This window comes from Chiloscyllium punctatum, chromosome 27 (assembly GCF_047496795.1).
Source record: "Chiloscyllium punctatum isolate Juve2018m chromosome 27, sChiPun1.3, whole genome shotgun sequence".
Classification (NCBI taxonomy): Eukaryota; Metazoa; Chordata; class Chondrichthyes; order Orectolobiformes; family Hemiscylliidae; genus Chiloscyllium; species Chiloscyllium punctatum.
In genome coordinates this window covers 51916236-51939506 of record NC_092765.1, presented here as the reverse complement: position 1 = coordinate 51939506, position 23271 = coordinate 51916236, and the positions used below count along the sequence as shown (strand labels likewise).

At 45.0% G+C, this 23271-nt stretch overlaps 1 protein-coding gene across 4 annotated transcripts in view; it reads left to right on the top strand.

Annotated features, from left to right (window-relative positions):
- Positions 1-2489: 2489 nt before the first annotated feature.
- Positions 2490-23271, top strand: part of LOC140453698 (KH domain-containing, RNA-binding, signal transduction-associated protein 1-like) — a 63703-nt gene continuing 42921 nt past the window's right edge. For all 4 annotated transcript variants that reach the window (XM_072548649.1, XM_072548647.1, XM_072548646.1 and 1 more), the window contains exons 1-6: positions 2490-2635; positions 11953-12074; positions 17027-17143; positions 17771-17917; positions 20863-20984; positions 22833-23061. In XM_072548649.1, the coding sequence (XP_072404750.1) occupies positions 2545-2635; positions 11953-12074; positions 17027-17143; positions 17771-17917; positions 20863-20984; positions 22833-23061 (828 nt within the window). In that variant the 5' untranslated portion in view covers positions 2490-2544. The remainder of the gene's footprint in view (positions 2636-11952; positions 12075-17026; positions 17144-17770; positions 17918-20862; positions 20985-22832; positions 23062-23271) is intronic.

Genomic DNA, 23271 nt, shown 5'->3' with positions numbered 1-23271 from the left:
CTAGAAGGCTGTCAAAGGATGGGAGGGAAATTTGTGTCTACAGGTGGCACCACGCCGAAGGTGGTTTAAATAATGGTTTTTGATCATTTGGATGTGGATGCTGATAGAGCTGTAATTAAGAGCCAGAGGACCATATTGATTTGTGGGAAGGAAGTAGTGAGGGCAGAAGTGCAGAAATGGGTCGGACATGGCTGAGGGCTCTGTTGACCATAGTGGCAGGGGATCCTTGGTTGGGGAAAATGTTGGATGTCTGAGACGTGCCTACTGCCCCAGCAGAAGGTGGCATCATCGAAACAGATGATGAAACTGGGAGAATGGAGTCATTAAAGGAGGCGAGGATGTGGATAGTGAAAGTAACTGTGGGAGTAATTGGGTTTGTAATGGATAGCAGTGATCAGCATATGGCTGAGATCAACTTATTTTTCTTTTACTCTTTTTCAATTTTAGTTTGAAACTATGAGTTACAGTTGAATTCCAGACTGTTTTAAAACTTCCGACAGAAGAAATCCCTCCTCATCTCAGTCCTAAATTCAGGCCCATGTAATCTGAGACTGTCCTCTCGTCCTAGACTCGCCCACAAGGGGAGAAATCCTTTCAGCATTTAACCTGTCAAGCCCCTTAGGAATCTCAGGTCATTACTTATCTGGATGATGTGCTAATAACTGGGAAAACTAATAAAAACATTGTGCTTAAATGTTTTTCCAAGGCAGTTATATTCCATACGAGGGGAAAATGGGTGTTCCAAGTACCCAAGTGACCTCCTTGGGCTACAGAATCATCAAGATCAGGTTCCATAGTTGTAAGATAAAGTGAGGGCTACCACATCTGTAACGGAGCTTAGGTCTTTCTTTGTGTTGATAATTATGACAGAAAATTCATGCATAACCTGGCCTCCATCCTGGCACCCTTATACCTGCTATTCTAAAAGGGGTCAGCCTTAGAAATAGTCTCTGAGTCAAGGTGTAGCCTTAGGGAAGTGCAGCAGCAGCTGTCATCATCTAAGGTGTTGCCACACTGTGATACCAAGCGAGATGTGGTGCTGGCATATAATGCTTCCCTGTACAGTATTGGGGTAGTGCTGGCCCACAGCTGGCCGAATACCTAATAATCTATGCTTCCCAAACTTTGGCTGATGCAGAATGCAAATACACTCAGACAGGAAAGAAAGGCTTGGCAGTTATCTTTGATATGAGAAAGTTCCAATACCTTTAACAGATGTAAATTTGTAATAGTATCAGACCACGAACCCCTGGTGGGGCTTCTCAAAGAGGATAAGGCTTTAGGTTGAATTCAGCAGTAGGCTCTCATTCTAAATATATAGAATTATAAATTGGAACACCATCTGGGAGATCAAGTAGCAAATACGGATGCCTTGGGCTGCCTCCCACTGGCAGACTGACAACTCATAAGGGCACCACTGGAAGAGTCCATTCTGATTTTAAACTTTCTGGACACCCTTCCAACTGTGGACACAAAGATTCCATCCTGGCAAAACTAAAATAGCTGGAGGTGAAAGGGAAACAAAAGGGCCATCACAACCAGAATTGAAACCTGCTGACCTGGCTAGACCAGACCACCATACAGCATATTATGCTGGGAAGCCAGCAAAGGTCGGCTGAAATCCACCAGTGCCAACCTGGAGTATCTAAAATGGAGATGTTGGCAAGAAGTTAAGCCTGTTGGCCAGGAACGGATACAGACATAGATGCAAGGTAGGTCAGTGCCTAGTGTGTCAAGGACAAAAATTACTGCCAGCAACTCCCCATTCGTGGGAATGGCCAGATAAACCCTGAATTCGATTATGTCGGCCATGCTGGTCCTTTCATGGCTGTTTTTAGTGATTGTGGATGACCAAAGTGGTTGGAAATGGATAGAGTTCATTCGTCAGACTGGGACAACAACTGAAAAGTTGAGAGCATCTTTTATAATACGTGGATTCCAGGAGGTGTTGGTCACAAACAAGCTGGGAATTCAAATATTTCCTAAAGTCGAATATCATTTGGCATATAAAGGACTGCTCCATACCATCCATTCTCCAATGCTCTGGCAATAAAAACATTAAAGGGAGGCTTAAAGAAAGTCTTATTTTCGGACCATTCCTTATGCAACTCATGGCACAGTCCCAGTCCCCGTGTCCCCGTGTCCCCCTGTCCCTGCCGCGCGGTCTCGCTGTCTTCCTCTTCCCCTCCCCCACAATGGTCGGTGAGGGGCGACACAAGGTGGTGAAGCTGTAAACTAATTGGCCTCCAGTAGATCGTGTGGAGTTGCAGTTGATGTCAGTTGGTTGACTGCTGGTGAGGAAGCTCTTGATTGACAGTTCAGCTAGCCATTTAGGTATCGGGAAGTTAGAGCGGGAGGTTATGTCATGGAAATGGGCGGTGTACTATGTGATTGGCAGATATGTAAACGAATAGGTATGTAGAACACCTCTGATGGACAACTAGTTGTCCAATGGGCATGTAGAGGTGGGACCCGCGCCACTAGGCGGGCGGCAGTTGGTGCGCAGGCGCATTATCGCGGTGCGAGGAAGCGGAGTGAGCGGCAATGGCGAATGAGAAATACCTGCCCGAGCTCATGGCGGAGAAGGACAGCCTGGATCCGTCCTTTGTTCACGCCAGCAGGTTGCTGGCTGCAGGTGAAGAGCGGGGCGGTGGCTGGCGCCTTGTGGGCGGGCAGGATTAGGATTTTAAGTCTCGGAGCCGCGATGGCCTCGGCCCCGGCCCCGGCCCCGTGGAGAACAAAGGGTGGAGCGTGGGGGAGGGGTTCGAAACCGATCCTGAAATCCCCGGCTAACCCCGCCAACCCATGGTGTCCCATGGCCGCTACCACCCCCCTCCCCACCCCCACCCCCAATCCCCGTTTACACCCCCCCCTCCCCAATCCCCGTTTACACCCCCCCCCTCCCCAATCCCCGCTTACACCCCCCCCTCCCCAATCCCCGTTTACACCCCCCCCAATCCCCGTTTACACCCCCCCCTCCCCAATCCCCGTTTACACCCCCCCCTCCCCAATCCCCGTTTACACCCCCCCCTCCCCAATCCCCGTTTACACCCCCCCCCAATCCCCGCTTACACTCCCCAATCCCCGCTTACACCCCCCCCTCCCCAATCCCCGCTTACACCCCCCCCTTCCCAATCCCCGTTTACACCCCCCCCTCCCCAATCCCCGCTTACACCCCCCCCTCCCCAATCCCCGCTTACACCCCCCCCCAATCCCCGCTTACACCCCCCCCTCCCCAATCCCCGCTTACACCCCCCCTCCCCAATCCCCGCTTACACCCCCCCTCCCCAATCCCCGCTTACACCCCCCCCTCCCCAATCCCCGCTTACACCCCCCCCTCCCCAATCCCCGCTTACACCCCCCCCTCCCCAATCCCCGCTTACACCCCCCCCTCCCCAATCCCCGCTTACACCCCCCCCTCCCCAATCCCCGCTTACACCCCCCCCCTCCCCAATCCCCGCTTACACCCCCCCTCCCCAATCCCCGCTTACACCCCCCCCTCCCCAATCCCCGCTTACACCCCCCCCTCCCCAATCCCCGCTTACACCCCCCCCTCCCCAATCCCCGCTTACACCCCCCCCTCCCCAATCCCCGCTTACACCCCCCCCTCCCCAATCCCCGCTTACACCCCCCCCTCCCCAATCCCCGCTTACACCCCCCCCTCCCCAATCCCCGCTTACACCCCCCCCTCCCCAATCCCCGCTTACACCCCCCCCTCCCCAATCCCCGCTTACACCCCCCCCTCCCCAATCCCCGCTTACACCCCCCCCTCCCCAATCCCCGCTTACACCCCCCCCTCCCCAATCCCCGCTTACACCCCCCCCCTCCCCAATCCCCGCTTACACCCCCCCCTCCCCAATCCCCGCTTACACCCCCCCTCCCCAATCCCCGCTTACACCCCCCCCTCCCCAATCCCCGCTTACACCCCCCCCTCCCCAATCCCCGCTTACACCCCCCCCTCCCCAATCCCCGCTTACACCCCCCCCTCCCCAATCCCCGCTTACACCCCCCCCTCCCCAATCCCCGCTTACACCCCCCCTCCCCAATCCCCGCTTACACCCCCCCTCCCCAATCCCCGCTTACACCCCCCCCCTCCCCAATCCCCGCTTACACCCCCCCCCTCCCCAATCCCCGCTTACACCCCCCCCTCCCCAATCCCCGCTTACACCCCCCCCTCCCCAATCCCCGCTTACACCCCCCCCTCCCCAATCCCCGCTTACACCCCCCCCTCCCCAATCCCCGCTTACACCCCCCCCTCCCCAATCCCCGCTTACACCCCCCCTCCCCAATCCCCGCTTACACCCCCCCTCCCCAATCCCCGCTTACACCCCCCCCTCCCCAATCCCCGCTTACACCCCCCCCCTCCCCAATCCCCGCTTACACCCCCCCCCTCCCCAATCCCCGCTTACACCCCCCCCCCCAATCCCCGCTTACACCCCCCCCTCCCCAATCCCCTCTTACACTCCCCAATCCCCGCTTACACCCCCCCCCTCCCCAATCCCCGCTTACACCCCCCCTCCCCAATCCCCGCTTACACCCCCCCCTCCCCAATCCCCGCTTACACCCCCCCCTCCCCAATCCCCGCTTACACCCCCCCCTCCCCAATCCCCGCTTACACCCCCCCCTCCCCAATCCCCGCTTACACCCCCCCCTCCCCAATCCCCGCTTACACCCCCCCCTCCCCAATCCCCGCTTACACCCCCCCCTCCCCAATCCCCGCTTACACCCCCCCCTCCCCAATCCCCGCTTACACCCCCCCCTCCCCAATCCCCGCTTACACCCCCCCCTCCCCAATCCCCGCTTACACCCCCCCCTCTCCAATCTCTCCCCTCCCCAATCCCCGCTTACACACCCCCTCCCCAATCCCCGCTTACACCCCCCCCTCCCCAATCCCCGCTTACACCCCCCCCCTCCCCAATCCCCGCTTACACCCCCCCCTCCCCCCAGCACTGCACTCTCCTTGCGTTTCCTGATATATATTAATGACTTAGACTTTGGCGTACAGGGCAACATTTGCAGGTGAAATAAAATTTTAAAGCATGGTGTTGTAGAACTTCAAAAGGATGGGGACAAGTGGTGGAGCGGATGGGCAGGTGGCAGGTGAAGTTCAGTGTGGAGAAAAGTGAGGAGTTTTGTTTTTGTTGAAGGCCCTGTAGTGAGAGTGTAAAATGAAGGACAATCATTTAGAGTGGAGCAGGAACAGAGGGACTTCTATATATATTGGCATAGGGCCTTAATGGTGGCAGGCACGTTGAGAGCTTGTTTAATAAGCATGATTTGGAGATGCCGGTGTTGGACTGTGGTGTACAAAGCTAAAAATCACAACACCAGGTTATAGTCCAACAGGTTTAAATTGGAAGCACATTAGATTTCGGAGTGCCGCTCCTTCAGTTGGTTGTGGAGTACACAATTGTGCTTCCAATTAAACCTGTTGGACTATAACCTGGTGTTGTGTGATTTTTAACTTTGTTTAGTAAGGAATTGATAATATCCTAGGCATTATTATAGCGGCATATAATTGAGGAGCAGTGTGTAGTTGAACTTGGGGCACAAGCTTGGCCTCCCAGCTGGACATGTGTCCAGTGCTACGCTTTGAGGCATGCAAAGAAACTGAGGAGCAGGAAATGACATTTCAGGCAAAAGCCCTTTATCAGGAATGGAGGCAGAGAGCCTCCAGGGTGGAGAGATAAGTTGTTTGGGGGGGTGGGGGGGGCGCTGCCCCTCAGATGCTGCCTGACCTGCTGTGCTTTTCCAGCACCACTCTAATCTAAACTCTGGTTTCCAGCATCTGCAGACCTCACTTTTGCTTATGCAAAGAAACTGGCAAGAGTGCAGAAAAGATTAAGGAAAATTGTTCCAAAGAACAGCACTTTTCTCTGTAAATATATTTAAGAAATTAGGACTGTTTATCTTGAAGGAAAGAAGATTGAGAACATTCTAAATCATGAGAACTCTGGATAGCAGAGATAGGGAGTGACTGTTGGCACTCAAAGGATCAAGAATGAGAAGGCTTAGAGTTAAATATTTTTCTTGTTTGAAAAGTGAAGGCATCTGGAGAAAAACCTTTCCACTTAGCAAGTGGTTTTGATATGGAAAGTACTGTCTGTGGCTCAGGCATGTTTGGCACAGTGGTTAGCACTGCTGCCTCACAGCGCCAGAGACGCGGGTTCAATTCCCACTTCAGGCGACTCTGTGTGGAGTTTACACATTCTCCCTGTGTCTGCGTGGGTTTCCTCTGGGTGCTCCGGTTTCCTCCCACAATCCAAAAATGTGCAGGTTAGGTGAATCGGCCATGCTAAATTGCCCATAGTGTTAGGTGAAGGAGTAAATGTAGGGGATTGGGTCTGGGTGGGTTGTGCTTCGGTGGGTTGGTGTGACTTGTTGGGCCGAAGGGTCTGTTTCCACACTAAGTAATCTAATCTAATCTAATTGAAGTATTATTTGAAACAGTGACCAGGGTTATGTGGAGAAGCTGAAATGGGCACAGTTAAGTTCTCATTCGTAGCGCCAGGGCAACATGGCTGTGTCTTCCTGTCTAGAAATGTCATGTGGCCTGTGGGGTACAATTGTCTGAGACTATAAAACTGACTGTGGTATAGATGACAATACATAACCAATGCTGTGATGGTTTGAAGCAAACAAAAACACAAATTGTTGGAGGTCTGGCAGTATCTGTCACTGTTTTGAGTCATGTGACACTTCCTGTAGTTATTTGTTACACATCCTATCTTAGCAAATTAAGTCTGAAGATATGTACTAAATTATCAGCTGACAGCATTTGTATTAATGGAAAGTTATGCTGCTTTCCTGTTGAAACATGAGTACTGGCTTTAGCTTTACTGGAGACTATACAAAAGTAAATCAGTGTTCATGTTCCATTAAGCTTACTTCATAAGGTTTACTTTTTCATATAATCGAAAAGATTTTTTAATGACTTAGCTGTATGAAGTTTTTCTTTGACAGTGGTTTTATTTATCTGGCTAATTAGAAGGATTTAGTTGTTGCTTTAGTGTTTGCCACTCTCTGTTTGACTCCGGTTGAATTCAAATCCCTCTCTAGGTCTGACTCAACGAAGTAGACTAACATTGCAGTGCGGTACTGGAGTCTCAGTTGTTAAACTCAGGCTCCTGGCCACTCAGGTGGATGCTAGTTTGATTATTTTTAAGAGCAGGGATGTTGTTGGGCTACGGTCAATATGTAACCTTCTATTAATGTATCAAATGGTCAATCAACACTTAATCATATTGCTGTTTGTGGAGTTGATATGCAAATTGGCAGTGAAGCTCTTTTGGAATTGAGGTTGTACAGTCTACTATAGAAACGTAAACCTGTCATTCTGGTGAGACTGACTGGGATTTGAATTCAAATGTTCACTAGAATTTTTTTAACAGAATTAGCAGAAACCCTACGTTAAATGAGATTTTATTTTATTTTCAGTTATTGCTTTAGGTTGCATTAATTTGCAGTCGGTTCAGAGAGTTGACTGGTGCATTCGTGCAGCAGGCATGCGTAATAAACTTGGGTGAAGATATATCATTTAACTTAACATCTAGTTCTAATAGTGCCTAAAACAGTGGGAATTTGTGAGGTCTGAAGCAATGTGCAGTAGCTATCATGTAGGAACAATGAATAATACACAGCATTTGCGGTTTTTTCAAAGACTTGGTGAGTGGTGACCTTGGCACTTTTCCAAGCTTCAGTGTGAGTTTGTGCCTTCAGAATTTAAAGTGGATAAATCATCAAAGCTAGATTATAAATATAAAAACAGATCTCTCGGAGAAAGGACAAGTTTTTATACAATGGTGAAGTAAAGATCCATTGCAAGATTAAAACAATCAGTGCACTATTTTGCTTTCTTTTGGGAGTGTCATTAATTTTATGTCACATGAAACCTTAGTGATATGATTTCATGCTGTGTTGCAGACCAACATAGGTTTTCAGCTACATTGACTTATTTTCTAATTGTAAACATATAGTCAACGTAATCTGGAAACCATTTTACTCTTGTAACCAGGTATTGATCTTCTGTCTGTCCTAGTAGTCATGTCATCTAGGGTAGTAATGCTTCCGGTTCTTGCACGATTTGTGCCAAATTTATTTATATTTCAAATTTCTGACATTGAGTCACAAATGCTTTTGTTTCCTGGGGTGTGGATTTGTTTTCGTCTGCTGCAGTTTGTTAAACCACATTATTGCTTATTTCAATGTTATACCTATCTCTTATACTTAGCTGCCTGTGAATACAACGGTGCAAAGCTACATTATTCTGCAACTGTAGTCAGTAGGATTAATAGGGAAAGACAATCTTTATAAAAAAGCATCCAGTTTCCTTCCACAGTCCAAAGATGCGTAGGTTAGGTGGATTGGCCATGCTAAATTGCCCATAATGTTCAAGGATGCATAGGTTAAGTGCATTAGTCAGGGGTAAATGGAGAGTAATAAGGTGGGGAAGGGTGGGCAACTGTTTTGAGGGTTGGTGTGGACTTGTTGGGCCAGATGCCTGATTCCACACTAGGGATTCTGTGACGATATGATAATTAAGGGGGTGGAGGAGCAGAGGGTCATCGTCTTACAGTATGGAAATAGACCATCAGGTCCAATCAGTCCACACTGACCATGTACCCAAACTCTAAACTATTCTTGCCTGCATTTGGCTGCCCTCTACTAGGGAAAGACTCTTGTCACTCACCTTATCTTTGCCCCTTGTGATTTTATAAACCTCAAGGTCACCCCTCAACTTCCTGTACTCCAGTGATAAAAGTCCAAGTCTTTCCAGTCTATTTTTATATCTTAAATCCTCCATTCCCAGCAACATCCTGGTAAAAACCGAAAGAGCTGCGGATGCTGTAAATCAGAAACAATTATAGAAGTTGTTGGCAAAGTTCAGCGGTTCTGGCAGCATCTGTGAAGACAAATCAGTTAATTGTTTTGGAACTGGTGACCCTCCCATTTTTGTAACATTGTGATAAATCTTTTCCTTCATCTAACGGGGCAGACATACCTGCACACAGTGCTCCAGAAGAGGCCTCACCAATGTTCCAAATCCTATATTCAAAGATCTGAGTAATGAAGGCAATCGTGCTAAATGCCTTCATAAATGCTCGTCTACCTGTGCTGCAAATTTCAAAGAATTATATACCTGAACCCCAAAGTCTGTCTGCCATAACACTATCTAGGGCCCTAACATTAATTATACAAGTCCTGTCCTTGTTTTTTATTACCAACATGCCATATCTCCCATTATCCAAATTCCCATTATTCTTCAGCTTATTGACCTGATTGATCAAGATCTTTTTGTAGTCTTGGATAACCACCACCACTGTCCACTATACTACCAATTTTGGTGTCATCTGCAAACTTATTAACTGTGCCTCCTCAGATAAACAGATGTGGACCCAGTACAGATTCCTGTGGAACAGCACCAATCACAAGCTTCCAGTCCATTCAGTATTTGTGAAGCAAAATTTGAACCTACATTTCTTTGGATAATCCATAACGTGCAAAAGAAAATTGAACAAACTTTTTTGCACTACCATTTTGCAACCATTTTTCTTAATGGCACTGTTTTAGGAAACCTTGTCCAAACATCCGTAATTGTTAAAAGATAATGATACCCATTCTTGGATTTAAGTAGGGTTCCTCAACATTTCTTAAGCTTCTGATAAACAGTTCTTGAAAGCTGGTACAGTAGTTCTCCCCCCCCCCCCCCCCCCCCCCCACCAAGTACCCACAGGGGCTATATTCCAAGACCTACTGCGGATAGTAGTGAACCCATCTATTTAAATAGTAAGTTTACCTTCCCGGCAGCCCCTGGTCCCGGAGGTTTCTTATAATGTGTTTGGGCTGCAGGTGACGGAAACCGTGGAAAACAATTCCACTGAAAACGGTTGCCCTGTATTGGGATTGAAGCACAGTGTTTTAAGTTGCTGGCTGGAGCTTCCCCACTGATATGCATGGCATATATACCAAAATAACCACTGTACAATGCAAGGTAAACAATAAACAGTTAGAATTATGTATCATCCATGTTCTGCCACATCGGTCCTGCAGTTCTAAGTCACAAATAACTTTGAAGAAATTTTAAATGAATATACCACGTCTTTCATAGGGAGGTTATGGAAAGTATTAATGTGTTCATAAAGAACCAATACTAATCAGCACAAGTAGAAGAAAGTGAGGACTGGAGATCAGAGTGGAGAGTGTGATGCTGGAAAAGCACATGTCAGGCAGCATCTGAGGAGCAGGAGGATCTATGTTTCGGGCTTAAGCCCTTCATCAGGAATCATTCACCTGATGAAGAGCTTTTGCCCGAAATGTAGATTCTCCTGCTCTTCTGATAATTATCTTCTGATGCTGCCTGACCTGCTGTGCTTTTCCAGCACCACACTCTTGACTCTGATCATCATAAGTAATTAAACTTTATAAAGTTATCTTTACCCATTTTTGAGGCAAATGGGATTTTTAATGAGATTTGGGAATTGCATAAGCGAGCACCTTGATTGTTCCATGGGAATTGGATACATTGTTAAACATTGAGTAAGCAAACTCTTCAGTACTGCACTAAACATTACATTTTCCTTATCTGTATTTCTAGAGGACCTAAAAGTTGCTAGGAGATTTTATAGTCTTGGCATATGATTTTTCTGCCTGTTGATTTGAAGTTTGAGCAAGGATTGCAAAGAACTATGGAAGTTAGATTCCATTTTCCTTGTTACTCGTCTGGCATAGTGGCAGAAGTAGACAACTCAGCCTGTCAAACCTGCTCTGCCGTTCAACTAGATGATGGCTGATCATTTTGCAGTGTAATTTTCCCAGATATTCTACATCTGTTAATATCAGCATTCTGAATTCTATCTTTTTTTTGAACCTGTTCAATACTTGACCTTCCACTGAGGTAAAACTCTCCTCTCTCTAAATAACAAAATTCCTCTTCATATCAATAATATGCAATCTATCCCAAAATTTTGTCTCTGGTTCTAAACCCTCAAATGGTTGGAAACAGCCTATCTACGTCCATCCTATAAATAATATAAGTTTAAATGAGATCGCCACTTTTCGAAACTCTAGAGAACGTGGACCCGATTTCCTTAATCTTCTCTTGCAAATCAGCCTTTAGTTTCAGGGATTAGTTCGGTGGACTCGATCACCCTCCATTTAGCAAGCATTTCTTCCTTCGTAAAAGAACAAAACTGAAGACAATACTCCAGATGTGGACTCACCAGAGCGCTATGCAGTTACAGCAAGACATCTTTACTCCTGCATTCCTGTCCCTTTAGAATGAAGGCCAAAACACCATTAATCTTCCTTATTGCTTGCTGCATCTGCGTGCTGGCATTCAGACCTATAAATAAGAACACCCACATCCCTTTGGACATCATTTCCCAATCTCTCTCTAAGAAATACTGACATATTATTTGGCGCCAAAGTAAGTTGTTTCACTTATATTAGTGTTATATTACAACTGCTATATTCTTGTCTATTCACTTAGCCTATCCCAGTAGACTGAAGTATCCTTGTCTTCACAAATTGTATTACGACCGAGTTTTTGGGTCATCACATTTGTAATTAATATATTTTGTCTCTCAATCTAAGCTATTGATGTAGCTTGTGAACCGTTGTGGTGCCATCACTGAGTCGAGCAGTAGCCCACTGTGAACTGCCCAGATCACACTTTGCCAAGATACTGCAAGCCTGGATACATTTGCTAAGATACATTCAGCACTGACAAACACCTGCCCTGTTGTCTGCAACCTGCACTGTTGCCATCCCAGCGGCTTGCTGCTCACAAATTGCAATGCATTCAGAGATTTGGGAATTGGAATTTCAGCAGCAGTTCCACGACCATTCATATGTACTTTCCTGCAAATTAACTAATTACAACTCAACTTACATGCTGTTTCATCACCACTGTGGCATGTAGAGGAATTTTAATTTTAACTTTTCTCCTTGTAGAAATAGAAAAGGTTCAGAAGGGAGAGAAAAAAGAGGAGGAAAAAAGATTCCTTGATGTCTTGACACAGAAGAGCATAAAGCTTTCTGAACGTTGTCTGATACCAGTTGCACAATTCCCAAAGGTAAGGCTTCTGATATACTGTGTGTGTCTCAGTTGAATTAGAGCAGTGCTTTACAATGCTTATGCTTTGGCGGAAAGATTCAGTTTTCATAGTGGAGGTGAGATTCGTTCTTGTTACTGTGACTATTTTGTTTTTTACAGAAAGTTTGACACTCCTGTTTATTTTTTTTCTTTTTTTCCTTAACCGCGCCCCCACACTACTGCCTAACTGCGGTAGTGCTTATTTTTTTCCCCAGCACCCATGTTGTGTGTGTGCAGGTGTGAGACACAGTGAAAGACTCAAGGTGCTTGAATCTTTATTCAGTTTCCACCACCAGGAGGAAAGGAAACACCCGAGTGGCCTGTAACAAGCAGTGCCCTTCACATCAAGGGGCAATGCTGTGTGATCACACAGTGAAGGGGAGGGCAGGGATTAAATCAAAATAGAGTTGGATGGGGAAATAATGCACTCCACTCCGAGGTGCCCACCTCTCCCTGAATAACTCCAGGGTGTTGGTGGCCACCATGTGCTCCCTCTCCAGAGCCATCCGGGCTCTAACATAACCGTGGAAGATGGGCAGGCAGGACCCCTCCATGGCCCTCTGCCTGGACCTGTTTATGGCTTGTTTGGCCAGGCCCAGGAGCAGACCTACGAGGAGGTCTTCAGACCTGCCCTCCCTCCTCCATACCGGGTGCCTGAAGATCAGGAGCGTGGGACTGAAGTGCAACCAAAAGCAGGGGAGGAGGTTTTTAAGAAAATCAAAAAGGGAGTGCAAATGCCCACACCCAATATATACATGGTCCACAGCGCCACAGAACAAGCAGTTGGGCTGGGAGTCCGTGAACCACCGCAATCTGCGGTTGCAGGGGACCGTTGCGTGCAGCACCCTCCACCCCAGATCCCCGAGAGAAAGGGGGAGGACTCCCGCGTAGAGAGCCCTCCACTGGGGATCCCCACCGCTCGGCAGCAATGGGCACATCAAGGCGTGTCCAGACGGTGGATGAGGGAGAAGAGGTGGACGGTGTGCAGCAGCAGTTGATACAGGACCCGCCTTTTTACGTCCTTAAAAGAGACAAGATTAAAATTCCGGAGGCGGCTCAGGTTGTGGGGCACAGGCTCCCATGGGAAGTACGGGACCTTGGGGCCAATGTGAAATTCTGTCCGGGCAGGGGTGAGCGTGGGCGGGATTCCACCACACACCTGAGCGTCCTCCAACTGGTGCACTACGTCGGGTCCGAGCACCGCCGTTTTAAGGCATCGGATGGCGGTGGCCACATTCCGGACGTCTACTGCTGCCCTGCTTGTTATGTCCTGTGGCAGCGTCCGGCCCAGGCCCCCACCATCCAGCACGTCCCCGACCTTGGTCATGCTCGCTGCTACGGCCCTTCCCTCCGACAGCCACTCAAACCTGCGAGTAGGGAGGTGCAGATTCCGGAGTAACGGCTCCCTGATGACAGCCGCTACTCCAGCTGGAGGGGAGGCGTGACGCGATTCGACCATGTTCCAAACAGTGATCAGGTCCTGGTAAATGACCGGCAGTGTCTTGAGGGCGACGTCCAAACTGTCATGGTTGACGAACAGGAGCTGCGTGTCATAGTTGTGGTTACGCACCTGGTGGAAAAAATACATCGCCAGGGCGCACTACCTAGGAGGACGCTCCACTATTTATTCTTTGTTTCCCTGTCTGTTAAGCTACAATGCTGCTGAACAACATTCTAATTTTATGACTGTGGGAAGATTTGTACTTTACTCTGTCTATGACTAGTGTCTGGGTGAGTGTGGAGCACAAATGGTAAGCAGAATAAGATCCTTTGGAAAGAGTGAAATTTCTATGACTTTGAATTGACTGCTACTTAAATTTATCTTGTGACCCCCAACCTCCTCCAATTCTTCTGGACGGGTGACAGATATCAGGACTCAAAGGTTTGGGGAAAACTCTAATGTTCAATCTGGATAAGTCCCATAAGTTCTACAAAACCTCCTCAGGTTGACTGCGTAACACTGTCGAAATCTAGAGGACAACTGGGCAGAAAACACCTTCCCAAATAAACATTCTCTCAGCTTTTCATCATGGATTTCAATCTCCCCTAAGCTGAGAGTATCCCAGAGATGTCTAAAGGGTGGCTCAGTGGTTAGCACTGATGCCTCTCAGTGCCAGGGACCTGAGTTCAGTTCCAGCCTCAGGCAACTGTCTGTGTGGAGTTTGCACATTCTCCCCCGTCTGTTTGGGTTTCATCTGGGTGCTCCAGTTTCCTCCCACAATCTAATGATGTACACGTTACGTGAATTGGCCATGCTAAATTGCCAATAGCGTTCAGGGATTGTGTAGATTAGGTGCATTAGTCGGATAAAATGTTGGGTAATAGGGTAGGGGAATGGGTTTGGATGGGATACTCTTTGGAGGGTTGGTGTGGACTTGTTGGGTGGAAGGGCCTGTTTCCACACTATAGGGATTCTATAATAAATTTTGTACTTCCAAATCTCACCTGGCTATGACTGCAGGAACCCTGACCAGTTTGGGTTTGAGAATTGCATCTTGGAACTACATGTTTTCTCCAGGAGAGTACTTTAAGGAACTTAATGTTCAAACAATGGCAAGTTTCTGACCTGAAATGATAACAAGAAAGTAAGTTTGTGGATAATAAAGAACAGTTGTGTGGAAAATAGTAAGGGGGATATAGACAAGCTGGTCAAATGGACTAATTAGTGGCAAGTGAAATTCAATTTGGATAAATGCAAGATGATGCATTTGAGCACGGCAAACAAGGCAATGGGATACATGATGAATGGTAGGACTATGGGAAGCACAGAGGATCAGAGTCCTTGGTATGGATGTACATGGTTACTGAAGGTATTAGGACAAGTGGATAAAGCAGTTGACAAGATATATCAGCCTCTTAACTGAGGCACAGAGTTTTAAGTGCCTGGAGTTTTGTGGAAATTTTAATGTTGATTAGACCACAACTAGTGTATTGTGTGCCATTCTGGAATCCAGAAGTGGGGATATGATAGCATTGGAGATGGTGCAGAGGAGATTTACAGGATGTTGCCCAACCTGAGAGTTTCACTTATGAAGGAAGATTGGAGTTATCCTTATAGTATAGAAGATTGAAGAGGACATGATTGAGATGTATAAAATTGAAGAGCATAGATGGGAAGAAACACTTCCCCTTGATGAGGGAGAATCATTAACCAGGAGGCACAGATTTAGGTGAAAGGGCAGAAGGTTTAGAGGATATCGAGTCATAGAAATGTATAGCATGGAAACAGACCCTTCGGTCCAACCTGTCCATGCTGACCAATATCCCAACCCAATCTAGTCCCACCTGCCAGCACTTGGCCCGTATCCCTCCAAACCCTTCCTATTCATATACCCATTCAAATGCCTTGTCAATGTTGCAATTGTACTAGCCCCCACCACTTCCTCTGGCAGCTGATTCCATGCATGTACCACCCTCTGTGCGAAAAAGTTGCCCCTTAGGTCCCTTTTTATATCATCACTCTTCCCCCCCCCCCCCCTCCCTATGCTGTCTAAGTCTGGACTCCTCCACCTCAGGGAAAAGACTTTGTCCATTTGTCCTATCTATGCCCCTCATGATTTTGTAAACTTCTATAAAGTCACCCCTCAGCCTCCGCTCCAGGGAAAACAGCCCCAGCCTGATCAGCGCCTCATGATAGCTCAATTCTTCCAATCCTGGCAACATGTAAATCTTTTCTGAACCCTTTCAAGTTTCGCAACATATTTCTGATAGGAAGGAGACCAGAATTACACACAATATTCCAACAGTGGCCTAACCAATGTCCTGTACAACTGCAACATGACCTCCCAGCTCCTGTATTCAATACTCTGACCAATAAAGGAAAGCATATCAAATGCTCTCTTCACTATCCTATCTACCTGCGGTTCCACTTTCAAGGAATGATGATCCTGCACTCCATGGTCTCTTTGTTCATCAACACTCCCTAGGACCTTATCATTAAGTGTACAAGTCCTGCTAAGATTTGCTTTCCCAAAATGCAGCACCTCTTGTGAGAATTTGGAGCTCACTGCCTATAAGAGTATAGGGGCAGAACCCCTAAAATATTGGAGAGGTGTTGAGATGTGCACTAGCTATTCCAAGGCTATGGGTCATATTGGAATAGTCAGGTGGTTGTTTTTGATTGGCATGGAGTAATGACCAATGAGCCTTTTTCTGTGTAGTTGACCTGATTCCAGTAAAGTCCTGCCTTGGTGGTGCTGTACTTTAATGTAAACCCTGAAGTGGCAATAAAACCAAAAGAGTTGCAGATGCTGGAAATCAGAAATAAAAGCAGAAATTGCTGGAAGAGCACAGCAGCTTTTTGACGTTAACTCTGATTTCTCTCCACAGATATTGCAGCACCTGCTGAGCTTTTCTAGCAATTTGTTTTTGTCCCTGAAATGGCATTTCAACATTGTGTAAGATCTTAAAGAATTGCGGATGCTGTAAATCAGAGGTCTGTTCAGTATCCACTGGTGGCATGTTGAACTTGCATAGCATATGTACTTGATTTTTGGTAAGGGAGAAACTATTTATTGCTGATCAATATACATTAATCTCAAATGTGGACTTCAAGTGTAATTGTGAAGAACTTGCTTAATATACCTTTGGTCATGTCTCATCCAAACACAGACCGTAGATAGTTTTGGCAGACTTGCTGTATCTAGATTGAAGTTTGATGAATCTTTTGTTTTGTCCTCCACTTTGTCAGATGCTTCGATCTGAGTAGGGTGGGGATGGCTTGATGTATAAACCACTCATTTTCAGTTGATCTGAGATGTGTACTTCACAGGAAAGGTTGTGAATTATTTTCTCAAGTTGGGTAGAATTAAAAAACGGACCACGCTTCATGCTCTCAAGATGTTCCAGAATGTTTTACAACTAATTAAATACTTTTTAATGTAATATTTATTTATAATGCAGTTCTTCATGTAATTTGAAATGCTTTTGTAGTTCAACTTTGTAGGGAAGCTGCTTGGACCTAGAGGAAATTCATTGAAGAGACTGCAAGAAGATACTGGCACAAAAATGTCCATCCTTGGGAAAGGGTCAATGCGAGATAAGTCCAAGGTATGAAAACTTAAAAAGGAATAACTTGATAATTGTACAATCTGAATAGAATGGCAAGTAGGATCAAAAGATTGTGCCTCTGTTAAAATGGTTTCACTGATCACAGTTCTGTAGAATTTATGCAAGTTTGTGGAGTTCATTTCTATGCATATGAATGTGATCATTCTGCAAACAAAACTCCACAAACTCAAAGTTGCAATGACATGAGCCAATTCTGAAAGATTTGGGCAAGAGAACAGTTATAACTTCTGTTCCTCTGTTTCGTGAGCAGATGACAAGTGGTTGATAAGCTAGCAATGAGTGAGAAACTGGTAAGAATGTATATGATTGTTTCATATGTGAGAAGGATGTTGATTTATGCCGCACATGCCCAGTTCTAATGAGGGCAGGATTGAACTCTGTTGCATTTTAATGAGTGCATTGTGTGGTGAAGTACAGTAATTGCTGATTGTGGTTGAGGTTGGCTGTCATCAGTGAACTTGTACCCTAACCTGATGCAGAGTAGGAAAATCTATGAAACTTGCCATTGATAAGATTAGCAACAAATCATAGGAGTCTGGTAACTGGTTGGTGCTCAGATATGTATGATATTATTACAGATTAATCGTGCTTCTTCCATCTTATTAGGAAGATGAGCTTCGTAAAGGAGGAGAAGCTAAGTATGCACACTTGAACACTGATCTGCACGTTCTTGTTGAAGTCTTTGCACCCCCAACCGAGGCCTATTCACGAATGTACCATGCCATGGAAGAGCTCAAAAAATTCCTTATTCCTGTGAGTTCCACTTTTCATCTTGATAGCTCAGACTATTGTGTATTTCCAAGTGTCAACTTTACTCCCCTTGCTTATTGCACTTGACTACCCCAAAATGCAGTTGTTGAAAGGAAAGAATTGTTGTCTTTTCGCTGATTGATCATTATAGCTTAGGATTACATTATATATGTGGATCGAGTGCAGTGGACTTCTCAACTGCATCTATTTGAGTTTGATTTTTGCACACAAGATGGCTTGAATTAGCTGTGAATCAAGACAGATTTACCTAAACAAGGTAAATGCAGAAAAGCTTAAGGCATTATGTACGTTATGTAGGTGTGTCTCTCCCATTCTGTGAACAGGAACCGTTGAGATGGGTGCTGTTTCCTCACTCGATGATTTTCTGGTAATATTTGTTATAACAAGATGTGAAAAGTTATAAATTCTCATTAACTTGATCCTTGTACAACAGTAATTATATTTTGCCAACATTAATGTGCACAGAAGCAAGATTTTTGAAGGAGATCAATTTAAATAGACTTCATTGTAAATCAGGTTATTCCTGTTGGAATCTTTCTATGAAGAACTCCCCCTGATTTTCAAACCATTTATAAAATTGAACAACTTTGACATGCTAGCTTTTTAAAACTTGTGCTTCTGTTTAGTACATTGGATAATCATTTGAAATGAAACACTTCCTTCCATTTCACACACCTTTTAGCTTTAGGCCTACATGCTCACACCAGAACAATTTCTGTCTTTATTGTGTGGTTTAAACCTGAGAAGGAGATAGTGAATTCCCACATCTGTTTCCCCTTACTTGTCAGTTATGTGCAATTTAGAATATTCCCCAACAGTGCCATTAGAGTGTCCAATCGTGTTTTATTGAAGCAGGGAGAAGAATTTTATCCCATCAGTCAGCCTCAAATTGAGCAAAATACATAATTTCAAGGAAGATTCAGTAAATGTGTAATTGAATTGCTAGCTTAGTTATAAACATGCACAAAATTTCAGTGCAGTCCTTACGATTGCATTACTTGTATCTCGGGAAAACTCTATTTTTGTCATCAGGAGGGTGCTGTGTGTGCCTGTTTTCTCTCCTTCATTTACTTTCTACACACAGGCCTCAAAGGGCAAACATGAGCAAGAAATGTGGCTTGCTCTTGGGTGTAGCATGGATAAATGTCTGTGCAGCTGTGTAAAGTGGTCTGTCCTCATTCTCCCACTGCTTTGGCAAAACCTGCAGTAAAGAAAAAAGTGAAAGGTTATCATTGGACTGAACAGTGTCTCTAGTGTGAGTGCATGTTGTTTTTATTGACAAGTGATAACAGGGTTACAGGGATTGGGTGGGGGGTTGTCAGTTTAGGAGGGATGCTCTTTGGAGGGTCAGTCTGGACTCAGTGGCCCGAGTACTCTGCTTCCACACTGTACTGATTGTTTAGTTTTGTAAAATGCAATACTGAATGTCCATCAAGTTTAGTGTACATGAAGAGCAAGGATGGCATTCACATGTTTCCTAGTTTTAGATGAGATTCCCTACAGTATGGAAACAGGCCCTTCGGCTCAACAAGTCTACACCAACCCTCCGAAGATTAACCTTTACAGCCCCATTCCCTGATCCTATATTTACTGCTGACTAACGCACCTAACACTATGGGCAATTTAGCATGGCCAATTCACCTGATCTACACATCTTTGGACTGTTGGAGGAAACTCATGCAGACATGGGGAGAACGTGCAAATTCCACACAGACAATCATCCAATGTGGGAATTGACCCTGGGTCCCTGGTGCTGTGAAACAGCAGTTGTTGAGGAGTCCATTCTTTATTGGTCTGTCAGACCTAATGGGAGTTTTATTATTAAAATCATGTCACGAATAATGGAAGAATTATACAACGTGCAGTGAAAAAGCAAGAAAGATGAGAAATTGTGCTTAAAATATCATTGCTGGATTTCAGACTTAAGTCTTCTGCTCAAACTCCCTTCTTATCTGTGCAAATTTGCCCTTCGGTTCTGTTCATTCTGCACTTAGATACCTTTTATAAAGATCAAGCTTGATACTGCCTCAATTACTTGCACTCTTAACCTTCTTTCATCAAGCTTTTGTATTACAACATACTAATTTCAGGTGTGGGACAAAATCTGTATACACATTTATTGGGAATTGTGTTATGAATTATAAGAATGTAGAAGCAGGACCCCGGCCAGCATTCAGTAATATTGTGGATGTTCTCTGATTCAGGTGCACCTTTTGAGTTATGTCCATAATGCTTTAGTTTCCCTGATTTCTAAAAGTCTGCTAGTCCCTAGTTTTATATACTGTGGTAATACCAAAGATTTTGAGTGAAAAAGATCCCCTGATGGCAATACAAAATGGTTGAGTCTGCATTGAGACTGACCATGTTCTAGATTTCAGTACTTTGAAACATAAAATACACACAGATTTGACAACGTGTTCACTTGTCAATCTTGTGAACTCTAGGTAATATTTCTAAGCTATTCAATGTCTCTTTATTAATCAACTTTGGAATTAATCTGGCGAGCCTTTGTTGTATTTCTTCTATCCTCTTTAAAATAGAGACCAAAACAAAAGCCCTTTTTAATTGCAGGTAAGCAGTCTTGCTTTCATGCTCCACTGTAATAAAGGCTAATGTAGCTTTTGTTTTCCTTAATTGCTTGCATTTAACTTTCTGACCTGGGGAAGACTAATGTTATCAAGCAAAGCTCATTAAGAGGACATTAACTGTAAACCCACTGGATCATTGAAGCTTGCTGTTTCTCTGGCCTAGTACATAACTACTGTAATGGAGGCAGTAAAGAAAAATGGATAAAATATCACATTGGTTTGGTTTCTGAGAGCTCAAATAGATGAAAAATTGGCAAAGAACAAGAATTTTAAATTCGAGCTATAGTTTTCGACAATTATTTATGTATATTTGGTTTATAATGTTTCATCATTTGACAGGATTACAATGATGAAATAAGACAGGAGCAGTTAACTGAGCTGGCATACTTGAATGGTGGGCAAGAAGCATCTCGTGGGAGAGGTGTACGTGGCCGTGGAGCTCTGCCTGTACCACTTACAAGGTAAAGGTTCAGGAATTACTGGGTTTAGAAAAAGTTACTGCTTAGCACTTGAAATACAGATCAGCAACCCATAAGATCTCATGATAAGATGTAAATAAAATCATAGCAATTCCACCCCCACCCCCACCCAATATTCATTCCTTACTATCAGCTTATTGAAGTAAATTGTACCATTTCAACAGCTGGCTCAGTTAAATCGGCTAAACTGACACAGGAGGGTGGAGTAGAATGGAATTGCCTTTGAGACCTCCATGGTTTTGGTTTGCTTAGTACCACACCAATCATTTCAAACACTGCATTCTCACATTCTGGAAACTGTCCCATTGCTTTCATCCTGCATATCACAACAGTGACAGAAAATAAAACGTGTTGTGGAGAATCAGATGAATCCTTTTTGAATATTCTTCCCTGCAGTATATTTTATTCTGATGGGAAGTTTTGGTAGTGATTTGAGAATGATTTTTGAGGTTAGAGCTGGGGAGCTAGAGGAATTAATTTCCTGTTTTCCAATCTGATTTTCAAGGGTTGCAAACTGATGGTGTGCTCAGTGATACAAAGTTGGAAATTACACAGCACCAGGCTATCGTCCAACAGGTTTATTTGCAATCACAAGCTTTGGAGCACTGCTGATTTGTCAGGTGTGACAAATTGGGTTTTCAGCAATTACTGTCAGGACCTCAAAGGAGCAGTGCTTCAAAACCTCATGATTTTTAAATAAGCCTGTTGGGCGATATCCTGGTGTCATGTGACATTTGACTTGCTCCAGACCGATATACCACTGGCAGCTCCACATCAATTATACTAAGAATAACCTCCCTTTATTCTTGAATGGGATGTGCAGTTCTTAACTCTTTTTGAGTTCAGTGGCTTATTAGGCAATTTTAGTGGATAGTTAAGAATCTGGAGCCGTGTAGACCAGGTAAGGACTAGTAAAAGGTATTAGTGGGTTTTTAATGATGCTGATAATTTTACCATCACCATGATCAGGATTAACTAGTAGGTTTTATTCATTATACCCTCCTGAGTAGTGCAACTTGGGAGGGTTTAAACTAGAGTGATGAGGCTGGGAACCAGTGCAGCAAGTGGAGGTGTCGAGGGGAAGGTGTGTTAGGACCAGAAAGAAAGGACCAGCAAATGAGTGTGATGATACAAATGGGCTGAAGTGTTTATTTCTACTCAGACTCCATATAGGTAAGGCAGTGAGCTTAGAACCTGGATCAGTATATGGGGCCATGATGTTGTGGCCATTATGGAAACATTGAGAGAGGGGCAGGACTGGCTGCTCGACGTTAAGAGTTTCATTATTCCGGAGAGAGTGATATCAAAACTGGGTCCCTAGTGCTGAGGTAGCAATGTTAACCACTGTCACCCACTCATTAAAGTGATGTAAATTTCATGCATGTTGCTTGGCAGTGAATTTTCTGTCACTCTACCCTCTTTAGCGTGAATTTTTTTTTGTCCAGTCCTCCATCTGGGCCTGTATGTTACCACACTAGAAATTTTGTTTTGAATGTAAAGTAGCACTGAGCAGTTAAAAAGCCAGTCCTGATTCTGTCTACAAGCTTTATATGAATAAAAGCATTGGTTAAGAGTCACTCGATGTCCCACAGTAGTATTTGTGCAAAGAGCAGCCATCTGAGAGGGGGTGCAATGATATCTGAAGCTCTAGCTGATGAATATCAGTAATTTGTAAATTTGTTTCAAGTCCGAATTGCTAACTACTTGAATTCTGCTTGTGAAAGTTTCAAAAGCATCTGTTTTTCTGGAGTTTTGGTTAAACAGCAGGCTGTCTTGCACATTGCCAGTTACTTACCAGCATGATTCTCAGTGTAAGGTTTTTCTTTTTAGGGGCCGTGGTGCAGCACCACCACTTTCTACATCTCAGTATGGACCACGAGGTGCAATAACACGTGGGGCAGCCGTGAGAGGAGCACCTGGAGGACGCAGGGAAGTAGCAAGTGGACGTGGTGCCACACCAGTCCAGAGGGGTGCCCCAGCCCCTCGCACCCGTGGTGCACCTGCAGCATACAGACCGGCACTGCACCCTCCACCTGCTCAGGAAAGCTATGATGAATATGTAAGACCATAAATATGAATTCTAATGCAAGGGTTGGGTTATCTCGTGTATTAAAGTTTTGGGCCTCTTGTAGCACTTTCAGATATTTCAGAGGTGAATTGGTGATCTTGGTGTTGAATTTAATTGTTATTAGAAAGCCTTGGATAGATCTTTTGTTTTCACATTACCCTTTGTAACTAGTTTTTTTTTGTCTATTGTCCAATGGAGAAG